The 19,126-nt window shown below is 30.5% G+C and overlaps 1 protein-coding gene across 1 annotated transcript; it reads left to right on the forward strand.

Annotated features, from left to right (window-relative positions):
- The first annotated feature begins 1,429 nt into the window (after positions 1 to 1,429).
- Positions 1,430 to 18,603, forward strand: LOC140439831 (uncharacterized). Its single transcript, XM_072529983.1, has 6 exons — positions 1,430 to 1,563; positions 4,637 to 4,675; positions 9,420 to 9,547; positions 12,872 to 13,088; positions 16,462 to 16,597; positions 18,386 to 18,603. Exons 1-6 carry the CDS (start codon positions 1,527 to 1,529, stop codon positions 18,540 to 18,542), a joined length of 714 nt encoding a protein of 237 aa, XP_072386084.1. The 5' UTR covers positions 1,430 to 1,526; the 3' UTR covers positions 18,543 to 18,603.
- Positions 18,604 to 19,126: the final 523 nt, after the last annotated feature.

Below are 19,126 nucleotides of genomic sequence, written 5' to 3' on the forward strand. Positions count from 1 at the left end.
ATATAACTTCAATGTACGCTGACAGATTCGAGCTATTGCGTATTCCTTAAACCAATGAGAATAAAACGAAAAGAGATGTCATTTCTGTCCAGCCAAAAAAAATAGAAAAACAAACTATGTCTGCACAGAGTGTAAAATGTTTAAGTAAGAATGCAAAAAATGCAAAAAATAACTTCAATTTTTGTTTCAACCATCTATGGTACTTCGTTTTGTAATATTAGTTTTAAATTAAAAATTTGTTTTTCTTTATATAAAAAATGGGTCTTATAGACCCACTTATAATACTTATGTAATTACTTTTAACAAGCAGTTAAGGGTTAAGTACGTTTCCGCATTATTTGTAGATGCTTAAACGTTTATGTGTGAGTGAGCGTTTATGTAGTTTGTTTGTGTGTTGCATGTGTATTATGTATAATTAAATATGATGTGTCTCGGTGTTCTTATTCGGCTATTGTTGGTATATTCGTGTTGTCGACTTCTTCTTTTAGTATTGGCAACGAAAGCCTGCCAGATTCTGCTGATACGTTTGCTACACATTTTTTTTTTTAATAAGTAGGATGATTGCTGCTTCTTTGAGTATTTTTTGGTCTATATCTTTTAAGATTATTGATGATCTGTCAAAGCTCCTGTTTTTGATGTATGTTTCATGCTCGTTTATTCTGACATTTAGTGGTCCTCCGGTTTGTCCCAAATGGAAACTGTGGCATGAAGATACCACAAAATAGCAGTATTAGGACGTCATCATAGTTTCTTTCTTATTCTTAACTGTTTTTAAGTGTGCTGTATTATTAAGATGGTCTGTTTAGGTTTTACAAGTATAAGAGCAATAAAAGTTCATACCTAGTGCACAATGTAAAGCCTTAAATGTAAATAGATGTAGCATGTTGCCTTTAGTAGACAGTTTGTAATAGTTACTTTTAGACACGCAATTGTCATGTAGGTTTGAGCACGGTAAAATACGCCTAACTTTGTCTAGTATGATTATGTTGATCCCCTCTCATCAATATGTACAGCTGAATGATCATTAGCAGATCCAGAAAAATTTCTTATTTATTTTTATTTATTTCCTCAGATATAAAAATATAGTTTACATAAATAAGACTTGGAAATACCACAAAAGTGTGAAAAATAAAGTTGATAACGTATTCTTGAATAAGCAGATAGATAATTATATGATTAAAACAAAAAAGTGCATATAAGAAATTATTATATTGGGCACATCTTGTATAGTGCATTATGTATAAAGTTGCTTAAGTTTTAACACAATTGTCATCTTATAAATAACAAGCTTATATTCTTCAAAATAAATCCAATATTAGCCAATTTATTCTTATTTAGAAGTCTAAGGTTATCATTGTACCACAAATTTATAAAATATAATACTAAGAATTATCTACTATAATTCCCATAATTATTATTTTATCAATAGGTCAAGTATTTAAAAGCATATATAAATACAGCTTGGTTGAAGAGATCAAGTAAACTGAAAGTAGCTGTGATAGTGACGAGTTCCAAACTGCATTAAGATGAAGTGGATAGTGTTAACAGTTGTTGTACTTCTTGGTGAGTATTCCTTCAAGAAAAAGTTAAATTAGAGTATAAATAAAAGTTATTTTGTTTTGCTTTAAATAATTACCACCAAAAAGTATATTATCATAATAAAATAGTAATAAATATAGAAAGTCTTCAACTATTAATTTTTAATATAATTCAGTTATTAATTTTAATTAAATTTAAGATAAAAAATAAGTTACACATTGCTTCGTATAAGTAAAGAAAAATATTGCTTCTCATGCAACTAAAATACTTTTTTTGGGTGAGAAACAATCTCTACCTTTGTTCAGATATACAACTAACTTAAATTTAGTATAGTTAACATTATATTTAAATATACAGTCATTTTAACATTGCAATATGCAACGGTTCAAATCAGAGCCCAGTAGCGTTTGCAATGATTTAATCTTTTTGAATATTTGCGTATGTAAAGATAACTTAGAGATAACGAATATAATTATGTTACCACTTTGTTATCTTCAACCTAGGGTCAATATTAAACTATTATTTTTCACTGTGTAATATTATGCACCATATTGCTTAATGACATAAAGTCCCCACTCTTTTGAATCCATAAGACTTGTAATTGATTACGTTTATTTTATACAATAAAATAGTATAAAATACAATAATACAATAAACAAGTATTTACCTTATGCACAGTGTACTCTGGCTATTTTAGGAATATCTACATATGTAAATTTTTTTTTGTCGAATGACCTAAGTATGCGGCAATTTGTTTTTTTATTTGTTGTAGCCTTTTCTTAAGATCATAAAATATTATGTGAAGGATACATTTGTAGATTAGAATTATTTAAACAACTTTCCGAAAATAAATTATGATCTTTATCTAGGTAGATTATATTAATTAGTTTGATAACCCAGTAAGACCCAGAGATTATTATTTTGTTGTAACATATATGTTACAATGCGTTTTCTACTTGATAACGGATCCAATTTTCCTCCATGCGCATAGAAAGGCGGCTGAGACTAATATTTTGGTCACTACGGTTGACTCCTTTTGAGTTTACATTATAAATATAAATATACTAGTTGAGGTTGTTCTAATTGGAATTATAAATAGTACTAGTATCACAGATGAAGATTCTCTAATTTGTTTCATACTTGGAGCGTTTTCTTCTCTTTCTAAAACAAACCGTTTTACCAGACGAATTGTATACGAATATTTTCTCTAACCTTGCTGGTGGCTAAAAATCTTTTTCTGGCAGTTTTTGCGTAAGGGGAGTAGAGATAAAAAGTTAACAACAAAAATTAAATGGAAATTTTCATCGGGCCATTTTTTTCCTAGTTCATCACAATATTGCAATACAACATACAGCTCCGACTTCATAATCTGTACATATTCTATTAATATTAGATGATGATTTTTGGCATGGTTTCAACTAGCAAGTATTGGCAACAATTTATATCATCATTCTCATTTAGCCTATATCCCTACGCGTCTCTCTCAGGTCTTTTTTGGTCTTTCTCTTCTACTACTTCCAGGAACCTGCAGATCAGTATATTGTATAGGTCAACATATTTCCCACGGCATGCTGTTACGTATTGTGCTAATTTATTCAAATAACATTTATTGTTAACTTACTCTCGAGAATAAAAGGAATGCACACACTTGTACTAAACGACTAGGCGTAAACAATAAAAGCAATGATACGCAATGAGTCGATGTTTGACTAGCAAGTGAGAAAGAAATGTTCTAGGCACTAATTTATCGTGCTAGTTAAAAAGTAATTATTGAAGTAAATTTAATAGTAATTAAGTAAAAAACTAAGAGAAATCGATTTGTATACTGAATATTGGAATGGAGTAGATAAAATATACTTTTTTCATCTATTTGGATACACATATTTAAGTAAATAACTGCAGTCGATTGTAAGTATTATCCAATTTCCATGAACTGGTATCACAGCGAAAGCTGTAAAACAGCAAAAAAAGCAGATGAACTAATCCGCTTAAGATCCTTTAGCCAGGACTCCATTCTTATTAATGAGCTTTCTTCTGGTGACTTCTAGTCAGAAATAAAAAATAAAGTGTTGAATGCGTGGCGGAATAAGTAGAATGCATCGCAAGGTAAACTCAAGGAAATCGAACAATTAGTGAAACCGTGGCTCCAACCCACAGCGAATAGACACGACCAAGTGAGAATAGCGCGTTTGCGGCTGGGACACAGTGATTTGACACATAAACGCTTCTTTGCGACGACTGTGCCGCCAATGTGCGAGAATTGTCAAGGGACACTCACCGTGGAGCATATACTAACTCAGTGCAAAACATATGAAGCAGCAAAAGGGAAGCACACTATCCCAAATAATATAAAGGAGGCCTTAAGAAAAAACATGAACACTAAAAAAACACAATAAGTTTTGGTAAAGACTCAAAGACTAAAGGACTGTATCAATTATTGTAATTTTTTCAAACTTTACCTGTATTATATTTTTTACGTCGGTAATAACCCATGTGGTTGCAGCGTAAAGAAATAAAAAAAAAGATACGCAAACACATCTAACAGTTCTTTTGCAACTAAAGAGTTCTATGAAGGTTATTGTATTATAATACATAACGTAAAAAGGTTTAAAAAAATTACATTCGGTCGGGTGAGAACAGTTTCGGGGAACTACAGTTAATTTTTAAAGAAGATTATATATATATATATATATATATATATATATATATATATATATATATATATATATATATATATATATATATATAATTTTCATTAAAAGTTAGCTGTAGTACATATATATATATATATATATATATATATAAATAGCGCATAAAGGTATACAAAGAAAATACACGTTCGATCGGGTGAGGCCTGTGAGACCCATTGGTGAAAATTTTTTTTTTGATTAGAAGAGGGTTTCAATGTTATTAATAAAAAACTACTAAGTTTTGTAGTACTTTCATATGAATGAGGCTCACCACTACTAGTGAAAATACAATTTCAAATTGAAATAGTATTTTTACTTTTTTTTCATTTTTTCTTGACTAATAACCTCAATTTAAGTAAGATTTTTATTTATGGCAATTTTATAGTATGCTTATATATTTATTTTAGGTTTGACCAATGCAGAGGAAGTTTCCGAAAAGAGAGCAGGTAATAAATGTTTTTTACACAATATAAATATTATAGTCAACGAAAATATATCTTATTATGTGTCCGTATAATAAAAAGGAGAGAATATACTTCTGAACAAAAAATTTAATAAACGGCCTTTATAATTAGAATATCTTTTTTTCAATGGTTGTATTGTATAATTTTATGTCATACTAGTTTATTATTGTGTTTCTATTGCTTAGTTACCAACTACGTAATAGTACACTTTATGTATCGCACGCATATGTTCTACACGGTTTTCTGTCATCCAGTGCTGTAATTTTTCATATTCCTTATCGTAGGCATCTCTCGACTTATGTGGTAGTAACTTTTGCGTTGCTTTTTTTAAAATTTGGTTAGGGATCTCAAAAATATCTTGCATTTTGACGGTTTAGTTTGACACGTTTGGCAGCATTTCCGTAGCGTAGCAACATAACATAGCATATTTATTTGTAGGTGCAATAACGAACTAGTATGACGTATAAGTTTGTATGCACCGCGGTTATTAATAGATGTATATGCCCTCGGGCGACTTACAAACCCTCGGGCCAGAGGCCCTCGGGTTTGTAACATCGTCGTCTTCTGGGCATGAACATCTATTTAATACCCTTGGTACACAAACAACTATAATATCGATATTATGATTGGATTTAATATGTACTTTTAAACAAATCAGACACATCCTACGATATCTTATAATGGTTTGAGTAAGTTGGAACTATAAGAAAAACTTTTTATTTCTAATCGTGTTTCTACTGCAGATAAAAATTACTTATTATGAAAAGCAACTGTGAAATTTAAAATCCACAACTTCACAATTCCAGTCTATCTAGTCGAATGGACATAAAAATGATGTCTCCAATGAAAGTAGCTTAAGAAGATAATACTAACATTAACCCCAAAAAGCTACTGAAATACCTGAAATTTCAGCTGGCTGGCTAAGAAAACTACCATAAAAGGCAATCATTATGCTAATAATATTGAAAGCATGTTTAGGTTAAAAACATGTTTTAAAAACATGTAGAAAAATGAGCGGAACAAACAGATTGAAATAGATTTATCTTTATATTGTCATACCGATATAAGCTATTTGTCTAACTGTTAATAAAAATAATTAAACCATTAGTCAACAAACCTGATTTTTAATTCGGATTTACAAACAGTCACTCAATAGTACAACTAGTACATAGAATAACAACTGTTATTAAAAAAACTTGAAGAAAAATAGTACTGTTCAACATTATGTCTTAATGCCTAGCGGGAATTTGAATGGGGGGTGTCTCCAAAGACTTAACTATATATAACAAAAGTTGACTACTGCCTCGGAACCTCAGTCCATTACTGCAGTCATATCTTTGTGATAAAAAATTTTGGGTGTCACATGAAGAAGTTTTTATACTGTCCAAGTCCTGTGTACCACTCCTGTACCTAAATAATATTTCAGATGTTGTCTAGTCCAGTCTTAGTCAGACTAACAATATGTCTAAAGATGACGCTTAGCAAAGAAGTTCTTGACCTAAGGTAAAAAAAAGCTGATCGATCTGTCTATAATAAAACCAATTTGGACAACGTTTAAGGTATAACTGTGGGGTTGTACCCCACTGTCCACAAAATATTTATCAAATAGGCTGATAATATAATTTGGTCAAAATAAAGATACCCAAACGATTGCAAAGATTTACCGCTGCGTAACCAACAAAGAAATTTATACTGATTTTTCCATCAAATGGGTACATGACGTCAAAATAATGCTAAGAACACGGAAGGAAACTTCTCAGCCAAACCACCGTAGAAGCTATTTAACATCTGGATAACACTTGTTAAAAGATTAAAACGAATGTGTTAATCAATGTGTTGAATATGTATTTAAGTTATATTAAGTATTTAATTTTGGTATGATACATTAAACGTTAACACGTTCTGATTGCTAGCTTCAAGTAAAATTAAAAAAAAGTAACAAATTAAATTTGTAATTAAGATTTTACTTATCATATTCAATACAATGATATAAAAAAAACATTTATTTGGAGAACATTAAAAAGCAAAGAAAAATTAATAACTTGTTAATAACTTGCGGAGAAAAAGAATTAATATGTTTTGGTAGAAAACACTAATAAGCATACAAAATCTGCAGCTATCAACAGACAATCCAAAAAAACCTTGATTTTTTTAAACGATACGAAAATACTAAATAATTTTAAAACTATTGAAGTATTAACATTAAAATCTTCTTAATGTTCCAACAGAAATAAAAAAATTTTGCCAATGTTAAAAAAGTACCATATAGATAAAAACAAATGGAACTAATAATAATAATCTTAACGTAAAATTGTAAAAACTGTTTATTAACGAGGACACGAAATTAAAAATGTGGTATCTGCAGTAGGAAATCCAAAACTGTTATTGTGAAAAAGAAAATCATTACACCAAAATAATGTTAGTAAAGAAACAGTGTAAAGAACTAAAAAATATTTTATATAGACCATTTAAACCACACATTTTCTCATTAAAAGAAAGGGATTGTTGTAGTCGATTTGAAAAATACCATTTTTTAGTATATTAATAAAAGTAACCTTAATTAATTAATAAAATCAAAGTTACTGTATAAAATCCAAATATTAGTAACAAATAAATGAAATTTAAAAATTTTTCTGATTATCGTTTTGCAATAATTTCCAATTCATATTAGTGGAAAATAAGATTAAGTATTTGACTTTTTTTTAAAAAACATGTTTTAGTTTAAATAAATTAATATTAACGAATATTTTCATATAGTTCCAACTTACATATTTAGTGACTTATAGTCACTCTAGACTGATATACTGCTTGTAAACTATAGAATAAATTTTATTTCTTAAATATAATGATTTATAAGAAATTATTCTTAACGAGCAGATTTTTACAAAATGTTTAATTCTGTCTAAATTGGCTACAAAGACTACTAGTGTTGCTTCATACATAGAAGATTAATTGGACACACTGTATATATACTTTTGACTTTAACTATATTTTTTTCAAGAAAATCAGATCACAAAAACCAATATACTGTTTGAAAGACCATTTAATATGCTTTAATGTGAGTATAAATTTATCAAGAAGGCTTATCGTTTACATGCGTAGTAACCGGTAAACAAATGAAACGTGTTTATGTGATGATTGTCACGAAAATAACAAATTTGTCTAATTGTAAAAGTATTGCATTTTCAAGTGAAATTTGCATATTATTCGTTTTTCATAATGTCAGCAATGTTCAAGTGTATTAGATTAATGCATACTACACCACAAAAAGCCGTCCAAGTTATTGCTCTAATCGAAAATGGACTTAGTCAGCGAGCTGTTGCTAGACAATTGGATATGACACGCGCAGCGGTTCGAAGAGTGTGCCAACGTTATGAGGAGACTGGATCCTGTCATAGGCAACCTGGAACAGGCAGATATCGATTTACAACCGTTCGTGATGACCGCTTTATTGTGTCAACAACATTAAATAATCGTCACCTGAATGCCGTTCAGGTGCAACGACAGCTCCGTGAGGTGCAAAGAGTGGCTGTTAGTCAGTGGACAGTGAGACGAAGACCGCGGGAAAATAACCTGACCCCTAAAACATCTGCTATTGGTCCAAAACTTACTCCAGCTCATCGGCAAATACGCCTGCGTTTTGCACAGGATCATCGGAATTGGACGTTGGAACAATGGGGATCTGTTCTGTTCTCAGACGAGACCAAAATATGCCTCTATGGTAGCGACCGAAGAAGGAAAGTTAACCGGAGACCAGGAGAGAGATTTGCAGAATGCTGCTTTGAAGAGCGGAGTGCTTATAGGGGTGGTTCCTGCATGATCTGGGGTGCAATTTCTATAGAAGCACGAACCGATCTTGAGTTCATTCGTAGGGACGACCGTGTTCACAGAATAAGAGGTTTAACGGCTGCCAGATATATCGGGGAGATTTTAGCAATTCATGTGGTACCTTACGTCGAATACATTGGAGACGAATTTATCTTTATGCATGACAATGCAAGGGCACACACCGCAAGAATCGTGCAAGATTACATTGCAGAAGTCGGTTTTCAGGTTATAGACTGGCCAGCAAACAGTCCTGACCTAAATCTGATCAAACATTTATGGGATGAGCTAAAACGAAGAATTTGAGCTACACTTCATACCCCAGACTCGATCCCAGAGCTTATTCTTGCAGCAGAAGAAGAGTGGCTTAATATCCCACAAGCAACAATAGCAAACTTGATTAGATCTATGCCTAATCGTATAAGAGATATTATTAGGACAAGAGGAGGTCATACCCATTATTAAAAAATTAAGTGTTAAGTTTTAAATTGTCAATAACCCTATTTATGTTAATAATAAAAAAAACTTAATTTGCTTAATGAATTCATTTCACTATGTTAAACATAGGAAGCCGAAATAAGTTTTCATAAATTTATACTCACATTAAAGCATATTAAATTAATTGTCTTTCAAACAGTATATTTCTTTTTGTGATCTGATGAATATTTCTTGAAAAGAATATAGTTAAAGTCAAAAGTTTACAGTGGGCCGATTTCTATGCACGCAAGTTTATATATATATATATATATATATATATATATATATATATATATATAATATTTATATATATATATATATATATATATATATATATATATATATATATATATAATATTTATATATATACATATTATATTTACCTCATCAACTGTATTTATTTTATTAACAAATATGTCCTTAGTTCTTAGAAGAACCACCAGACAAGCCCTAGGATCCATGGGAGGTTCATTTTTAGCACAAACTGAGAGGAATATTATAAATAATTGTAAGAAAAATGGACTATCCCTTTCAGGTGCCGACGATCTACAGGTAAAATTTCAAATATTAATTGGGAAGTTTTAACAACTCTTTATTATTGAAAATTGATTTTTTTAATATGGTCATAATAGACAATGGAATTATATGTGCTCATAAATAAACTTTGGTTGAGTTAAGAATTTAAATAATTGCTTATGTATTTAAAAATATATTTTAGTTTTACAAAAATTTAATAAATGTAGAACAACCAATTTAAAATTCGTTTAAAAAATGAGAAAAATGTGTGGCAATGCTAGAATTTTCGGAAAATCTCTAGCTCTACCAGCACACTGGATCAGTGATTTTTCCCTTATTACTTGTTAAAATTAACAAATTTGGAGATTTTTGTTTTACGAGATTTTATGTTATCAAATCGTCACAAGAGTTGTTTCTTTTGTTATTTTTATTTCGGTTTTAATCATTTCTTTAGCTACTCATTTTTTACTTATGCTTTAAATAGTTATTACGTGACACCAACTCTTAATACTTTCAATATATCTTCTGGTTAAAAATTATCATTTTCTTTTCCAGCGACAAATTTATGTTAATTATTTTTTCTACCAGATAACCAGTCTTTGATTATCTGCTTGTGGGATAACCTATTCTTCATAAATATGTAGGTGCTTATTATCACCATTTAGGGTAGGTTACTTTAGTTATACCTCTTAAGATTTATTGAAATTTTTCAACAGTCCTGTCTTCGCATTTTCTTTCCATAACTTTGTATCTATGTTGGGTCTGTGATGTTTTTTTATAATGACTGCATAATATTATAAGCATCTGCTCGTTACATTTTGAACATTCATCCATTTATTTTTGTAAAATGCAAATTGCTTTTCCATACTATTTTGCAGTCTCTATGGAATTAATGAAGAAAGTACCTAAATTTTTCTCCTTTAAGCCGCTTTTTGCTTTAGCAAGCAATACCAAATCGTCTTTATAATAAGAGCTAATAATGTTTAATACTTAACTTTCTCTCTATGGCTAATATTCTTTTTTTTTATTACCCACACAAAGACCAGATTCAACAAGAATCTTGAGAATGGATAACCTGGTTTAATCACTTCTTCCTTGTAACCTTTCTTCCATCTTATGTGTTTTCATATTATTGTACATTTATCTCTCTTTAAGTTTATCATTTTAAGCTTTCAGTCCAAATTCAGTTGATAACTAATTCATTTGATACGCTATATACTGGGGGCAGTCAGATAAGTAGTTATCCTACAAAAGAAAATCGAAAATTTTCGAAAAGTAATGATTTATTTTTCCACATAATTTAATTCTAGCTCGATACACTGACCTGACACAGCAATGATCCGACTTGTTTTACCCGTCTGAAAAATACGAAAATAGTCACCGCACTCAGCATTCAAGCGATCTTTTATTTGGCTGTGCGATATCCCTTGCAATAACAAGACCGATATTGCTGACCGTTGAATCACCGACCGATATTCCTCTTCTTCCATTCTTCTAAAATCCGCGGACACCTCCGCTTTTACACGCGGTCGAAACAAAACTACGGGACTGATTCGGCTGAAATTTTGACCTTAGCCGTCTATCTATAATCTAGTTAATGCATCATACCTAGTTGGCCTCAGCTCAAATTTATTAAATTATTTTTAATATTACGAAGCTTAGTCAATAAATTAGTAAAACCCAAACAAATCACTTAGTTTGTAGTTTTAATCGCCCTGACAATTGTTGGAGAGTTACAATCTACTAACAAATAAGCCTAAGATCAAGAATTTGTTCTTAGGCTTTGGTTCTCAGACTGACTGGTTTACTCCAGTCGTCATAGACGAAAATGATACTGAATTTCTAAAAAAACATACGAACAAGATGAATTATGCTGAAAATGTCAATTTTGGGACGCCAAAAAAGATGCAAAAAGTTTACCACTTTTACCGGTGGGCTTTCTCCTAAAATCCCCCTCGTAGAAAAAAATATTTCAAATAAAAAATGTAGCTAAGATAATTTTAAATAAAAATGTTTATTACCGTGTTTTGTGTAAAATAAACCGTTCTCTCATAAACAACGCTTAATGCGATCGGCAATTTTTAACGTCAGTTACTGGCGTGAAATTAATGTTCAGTAAAATGATTAGCTCGACTTTAAAAATTCGATATCTTTTGATCCAAGTGTCCTATCGATAAACATCAAGATGTCTATTACAGACAAAAAGTGCAGCTTATGTACGCAATTTTTGTATTTGGCTTCAAATAAACTGAGTTTATATAAAATCGTTAAATAAATATACGTGGCGCGATTTGTGCCAATTTTTATGATTCTCATGAGATTATTACAAATTACCCCTTTTATTAACCTAATAACCGGCCGCTATGGATTTTCGATAACTAGAGTCTAATCTTTAAAACTTATAGCATTAAATTTTAAATTTTGAGTTTTAGCAACAAATGTGAGGGATTTGACGAAAATTGTAAAAAAGGTAAAAATAGCGCAACGTTTATTTATTGACAAGATTTATAGAAACTGAGTTAATTTGCGGCAAAACACAAAAATTGCACAAAAAGATGCAGTTTTTAACTTTTAAATGCATTTTGATTTTTGTCGATATGACAATCTGATCAAAAGATATCGAATTTTTACTGTCGAGTTGATACACATTTTATTTAACATAGATTTTGCGCGCACTGCTGACATAGGTCGTTTTAAGCGTTATTTCTGAGAGAACCGTTCATTCTGTATAAAAAGTGCTAATTAACACTTGTGTTTAAAATCATCTCAGCTACAGTTTTTATTAGAATACGTTAAAAAAAAACATAAAAAAATCTCAGTTTCTTTTTTTTTTTTTTATTTTTTTTCTAAAGCATAGAGGTTCTTGTTAAATCGATTTTTTTTAGTTTTTACCCCTCTTCGAGGGGGATTTTAGGTGGAAGAAAGGGGGTAAAAGTGGTAAACTTTTTACAACTTTTTAGTGGTCCGAAAATTTATATTCTCAGTAAAATTTTACTTGTTCGTATTATTTTTAGGGGTCAAATCTTTGACGACTGAGCTATTTGTAAACCTTTACGTTAGTTTAATGGTTTCTCATCAATAGGATCAATAATAGGGTGAGGTACCCGTATCAATATTTAACAAAAATTCGTATTTTACATAAAACTAAAATCTTAGTTGAATGATTTAAGTATATTTTGCCTAACTTTTCATGCCAATATTATTTGACTGTAAAAATAAGCTATTCCTTACCATTTGTACAAAATCCATTACTAAAATATATATTATTAACGAATGATATGTAAAATTAGAGTAGATATACATGTATTTAATTAATATATAGCTTACTCTTTCTCTTGTTTTAAATTACTTTTCCTTTAGGCTACTTACAGTAAAATGAAGACTTGTATGTCCAGCACCAAAATTTTTGAAACTCCCAAGAATGAATTTATTAGCAAAATGGTTGATTGCAGTCGGAACGCAATTAGAGAAACTAAAGATTGTTTGTCTAATGACCAAAAATATTTCCCAGAATTCGTTTTGGATCTTGCAAAATCGATGGTTAATTATATGTACGATGACAAAGATCTATTTAAAGGTAAGTGGAGTAAACATAAGCACACAATATCTTAATTCGCGATTAGGGGTTGTCTTACAAACGTATAGACCTCTGAATTAAGAGTGTTTAAGTTTAAAGACAGTTAAATACAAAAATTCATTATAAATAAAACAATTTTTAAAAGTTGTGTTAATATAAATATATATATATATATATATATATATATATATATATATATATATATATATATATATAATATATATATATATATATATAATATATATGTGTGTGTGTATATTGAAATGGCCCTGAAATAGGTAGTTTTCGAGATCAAGCCAAGAGGGCAGAAAAGGCTAAGAATCTCTGCAGAATCTAAACAACGCTTTATATAGCGACATATAACTACTGTTCCTTATCAAATTATTCCAGACTTGTAGAACTGGAAAAATAAACTAAAAATATAAAATGGGACGTCATAGGAATCAACGAAGTAAGACGGAAAGATAAAGAGCTATTGAAATTAGCGTCAGGAAACACATTCTACTACTGAGGAACATCAACGGGCAGAATGAGCAGTACTAATTCCTAATCAGCAAGAAATGAAATCGGAAAGTAGCAGAAATAAGTAGTATTTGGAATAAAATAGCTAGCTTAATAAATTATACAAACACACGCCTCAGCGATTACTCATAATGACCTTGAAATAGAAGAAATCTATAATAACATAAGTAAGGCACAAAATAGCAATATAAGTCACTTTAAGTATTTAATTGGCGACTCTAATGCTAAGGTGGTAAAAATAAACTACAAAAAATATGTCATTCGAAAGTATGGAGTCGTTGAGGGAAATAAAAGAATAGAAAGACTGGTTCAGTTTACGCACTACCAAAACATACCTATTGCAAATACTAGTACAACCTTTAAAAACAAATCAAACAGAAAATGAACTTAGGTAGCACTGCTACTAAAAATGCTACCACTAAGAATGAAGTTTACTTTATTCTAACCAACAGTATACCCACAATAAAAGATATCAGTGTAATAAATATAATAAATAAATAATAAACAGGCAGCGACCAGAGACTAATCAGATCAATTAAATTAATCACAAAACCAACAGTAGACGGAATAAATATTAACACTCTAAAAGAAAACTTAGGTCACTACCAAAGGACAATTGACAAAAGATAACCAAATCGATAGCTCTCAATTAATGAAAAATATCACTGATAGTGCCAAAGAAATCGGAGGCTCGCAACAACAAAATGAACGTAGGAAGCTGTCTAATAAAACCAAAATATTGCTAAAAGTAGAATCGACGATTACAAAAATAAAAAGCGGTAAAGTAGCTTAAATAGATAGCATAACAGTGAAATTGCTTAAATACGCTGGCAAAATAACCTGGAAAATCTTAGCAGGCATATTTACGAACGGCGTTAAAGCAAAATAGCATACCAGACCACTATAACCACTATAATACAACAAACCTAATTCCCATTTATAAGAAAGGTATCTAAGGGGATATCAGAAACTACAGACCTTTAAGTCTACTACCATTCATATACAAGATATTTGCCAAGACCATCAAAAGGTTAACAAATGCACTAGATGCTGCACAGCCTAGAAAGCAAGCTGGCTTCAGCAGTAGATTCAGTACTCTGCATTATATTCATACGCTTTCAAAACTAATGAGTCCGAGCTAAAAATATAAAATACCGCTAGCATTAACTTTCACAGATTTCGAGACCATTAACGGACAATACCTCAGCCATTTCAGATTTGTAGACGACATCGTTCTGATTAATAATAATCCTATAGAATAACAAGAACTTATATTCAATTAAGTTGACCTAAAAATGAATTTGACAAAAACCGTGTACAACGACAAGTGGATGTCCAACATTCAGACTGGCTTGGGCACCTTTTAGTAAAAATGCAGCTATATTTAAATCGAGCATGCCACTTTACCTGAAGAAAAAATCATTCGACCAGTGTTTACTACCTATCATGATATACGGCTGCGAAACATGGACACTAATAAAAGAGATAATAACGAATCTCAAAGTCACTTAAAGTTAAATGAGGCGGTGCATTATAGGTATAACAAAGAGACATCGAAAAAGAATAAAATGGATCAGAGAGAAAACCAAGGTCACTGATGTAATCCATAGAATTAAATCTTTAAAATGGCAATGGGCGGGATATTTAGCAAGAAGAACTGGCAATAGATGGTCTGCTAGAATTACACTGTGGTATACAAGAAGCGTCATGAGACCAAGAAGACGTCTAAATTTAAGAGGGGGCTATGATAAGGAAACAATCCGATACAACATAGCACAGAAAAGCAAATATAAGAAAACCATGCACAGAAATGATGAGTGAGCATGTACGGGAGGCTGCACCCTAATTGTTAGAATACTCTGAAAATGCTGATGACGGATTAAGACACAACTAATTCCATTTCATCCTTTTACGTTTACGAAAAACATTTTATATTTTTCGAGAAATTGTTTTCCAAACATTTTAAAATTGTAAAATGTTATTAGAAGTATATAAGAAGTGTTGATTAGCGGTAGGACATAGTTTAATAGCTGGCGACTGATATCAAATTCTGAAATTTCTGTGCTTATTATAGGTAAAAAACCAACAATATATGGAATAGTTAAAAAAGTGTAACAATAACTTTTATGTTGGAGAGCTATCACCACTAAGTGTTAGGATAAATTGGCATGAATGTTAAGAAAAAGTGTTTTTAATAAAAATGGAGTTTGATGGAAACATGCAGCAACAGCTGAAAAAGAAACATATAGTAAAAAGAGGAAAATAAGGAAGTAGGCGTAATCCTTAATTAAGCAAATTAGGTTGCGAACACATCAAGGCAGCAAGATCAGGCTAGCAATAGGTACTAAAAGAACAAGTTGTTGGTACGAATACACCAACTTTTACAAGTTAATATCAGGTCAGAATAATATAGTCTATATTCAACAATAGAGTAATCTAAACCTCTTAATCAGAGGATTAAATTTTTCAACTCTAATATTGTAGAAATTCATTATAAATTGAAACAAAATAAAAAATAAGTGTAATTTTCTTTATTTATTCACGATTAATTGTGGTTTACTTCCATTTAACAAAAATATCTATAAAAATGTATTTTACAGAAATTTATTATGTACTGGTAAAATGTCTGATTTTCATAACTGTGATTTAAATGTAAATATTCTACTCTTGTTAAATATTTTTAGATGGGTCCGTAAAATATGTTTATATAAATATATGTACTTTAATATTATATGGATATGGTTATATTCATCTGCTGATATAGATCACCAGATAGTTTCAAACTAAATCACTTTATAATAATGAAAACAGTGAAGTGCTTATTAATGTTAAATATTCTTTTCCATTTTAGATTTGGAAATTGTTGGTTGCATAAATAACTTGGGTAGATATACAGTACAAATTGAGTATATTAAATGCTTAACCACTGTGTCTCAAAGAACCGGAGACGATGAAAATATTCCTACCTCCCGACAAGAATTCTGCAGGTAAATACATTGCACCTACTGTTCCTACTATTAATTTACAGATAACTAGGTAATATACTTAAGTAATACTATTCGTCATCTTTAATAAATCATTTTTTTTTATTTACAAATTACAGCCGCATCCACCATAATCGTTACAGAATTACAAAATTATAGTTTATAAAATATCCCTATAGATTTCAAGAAATTTACAATAATATTTGCTGAAAAATTAGTGCCTAATAAATTACTTAACCTGTTAAAGGTATGTCAAATGCGACACGAAAATTGGCAAAACTAGGGCATTCAATTAATAAATGGTTAATGGTAACTTGTACATTACATGTTTTACAAATAGGTGGATCACTTTTAGACAATAAATTAATATGAATGAGTAAGTCCCGTGTCTCCAAATCGTAATCTCATTATCATCAATTGATCTCTTCTCTTCCTGGTTGAGAGTTCCCAAGCTCTAACGTCATTTTTAATTTGCTTCAGTGATGTTGGAGAAGATTGCCATTCGTTTTTCCACTTTCCACAAAACTCGATTCTTTGTATGTAGAATCTGTTTTCCTATTATTAAAAGCCCATTAATGTTCTGATATACGTTTTTTAAAGTTTCTACCAGTTTGACCGATGTAAGTTTTTCAGCAATGCGGCGACTGCCGCGGTAGTCATACTGTCACAGTCATTAGTATTAAGTTTATTTAATTTAGTCATTTAATTATTTTTTGTCGTCTAGTAATGAAATTTTTAAAGGACCTCTCCTTCGTTTCTAAATGAAGAAGTGGTAAGTCGTTTAGTAACCCTCGTATGTTAGAGGTAAAGTTAACAGCTTCATAAGTGGACCTGTGATGCCACATGTAATTTCTAGGAAAGTAATAAAATATGTTTCGGTAAGAATTAGTGCCGATGGATTATTTTTGTAAATACCTTGAACTGCGTTTAGTAAACTAAGTGTCAGTTTATGTTCATCTGTTAATATTATTTTCTTTTTTTTCTTTTGGGGTTCATAGGGAATATTAGTTTTTTTTTTGCTATTTTACTTGGTAACAATGTCACCTACAGCTTTTATATACTTAAAAAGAACATTTAAAATGGCATGTAAAATAATAACTTGAGTTTTATGAGGAAATGAAGGAGGTGGATATTTAGTTAAAGTTGCAGCGACATAAGACTTGGTGTTCACTGTTATGTTCGTTTGTAAAGTTATTTCAGTGTTATTTGAGTGTTACTTGAGATAATCCGGTTCTGAATATCAAAATCACTACACGTAAATTTAATTAATGCAACAGACGTACCAGTAGGACTGTAGATAAAGTGATCGAAAAATAACAGTTACCTGGTATAATGGTACGCCACTGGATAATCAAATTGTTTAATTTCAATAGTATACGATTCACAGTTTAAACCAAATCTAGTAAAACGATGTTGACTCGTTCTCTTTCTAAATAGGAATAATTTTGTTTTACTTAAATTCATTTTTAAACCGATTTTCTTAGATTTTTGTTTAACCGTTTTTAACATGAAGAGTGGTTCCTCTTCTTCTTTAACTTATGAGTATTATGTCATCGGCAAATCTTAGATAACTTAAAAATCTGCTATCGATTTTAATTTAACGTTATTTCCAATTTAACTTCTGAATACATGATATAGTACAAGAGTAAATAATTTACAACTAACCATAAAAGGTCTAGTTCTTGAACTAGTTATAATGGAAAACAAGTAATAGACGCGTTAACCAAAACAAAGTAAACGCGTTTAACAAAAAACGACGCCTTGATTAATTTTTTTTTTTACTTTTTTTAGAAAATTCATACCAGCCACTGAATGTTTCCCAGACACACTTAAACAGCACTGTTCAAGTACTACTAAGATCAACAAGTTCTTTGACGACTACAGTAATGCTATCGCGTCTCCATGTCAAGGATCAACTATAGCTGTTAAAGAATCTAACTATCTTTAAATCCGGTCGAAAGTTCTGTAAAGATTATTGTAAGAAAAATAATAAAAATTAATAAAACCAGTTTTTTATTTTGTTTCTGTTACGATTTTTATTCATTTATTTTTTAAAAATTTTAAATTTTCAATTTAAAAAGTTTAAAAATACGTCTATCACGACAAAAAATATCACATCTATCAGGAACAAACAAAAAGATTGGAGACCTCAGCACAGTGCATCTATTGTCTATGCGATTCAACAGCAAAGACTTATTCTCGATATTTTGTCTAATTGCTACAGGAACAAAAAATCAGAGGGAGTTGTGAAAACATGCGTCTTCGGCGAATACCTAGGAAAGAGAGTGAACCAAAAGCGTCTTTCTGGTATGAACACTTCATACCGGAAAGTCATTTTTGTTTGTTATTTTAAAACGGTCTGTAGGTCTCAAGGATCTGTGTTAACATTTAGGTGGGAATTATCAGGGTTAGATTAAAGTAATGATTTTTAGTATTGAGTTTTGAAATTAAAAGATTTGATATAGCAAAAATGTAACATTTTTTTCGCATGTGAAAGATTGAACAATCGTCTAATTAGGTGAATGCAAACTC

The sequence above is a fragment of the Diabrotica undecimpunctata genome, chromosome 4 (assembly GCF_040954645.1).
Source record: "Diabrotica undecimpunctata isolate CICGRU chromosome 4, icDiaUnde3, whole genome shotgun sequence".
Taxonomy (NCBI): domain Eukaryota; kingdom Metazoa; phylum Arthropoda; class Insecta; order Coleoptera; family Chrysomelidae; genus Diabrotica; species Diabrotica undecimpunctata.

Coding starts and splice junctions, on each gene's coding strand:
- LOC140439831 (XM_072529983.1), top strand. CDS start 1,527: ATGAAGTGGATAGTGTTAACAGTTGTTGTACTTCTTG. Junction 9,548..12,871: donor CAGGTGCCGACGATCTACAG/GTAAAATTTCAA, acceptor CTTTTCCTTTAG/GCTACTTACAGTAAAATGAA. Junction 16,598..18,385: donor TCCCGACAAGAATTCTGCAG/GTAAATACATTG, acceptor TACTTTTTTTAG/AAAATTCATACCAGCCACTG.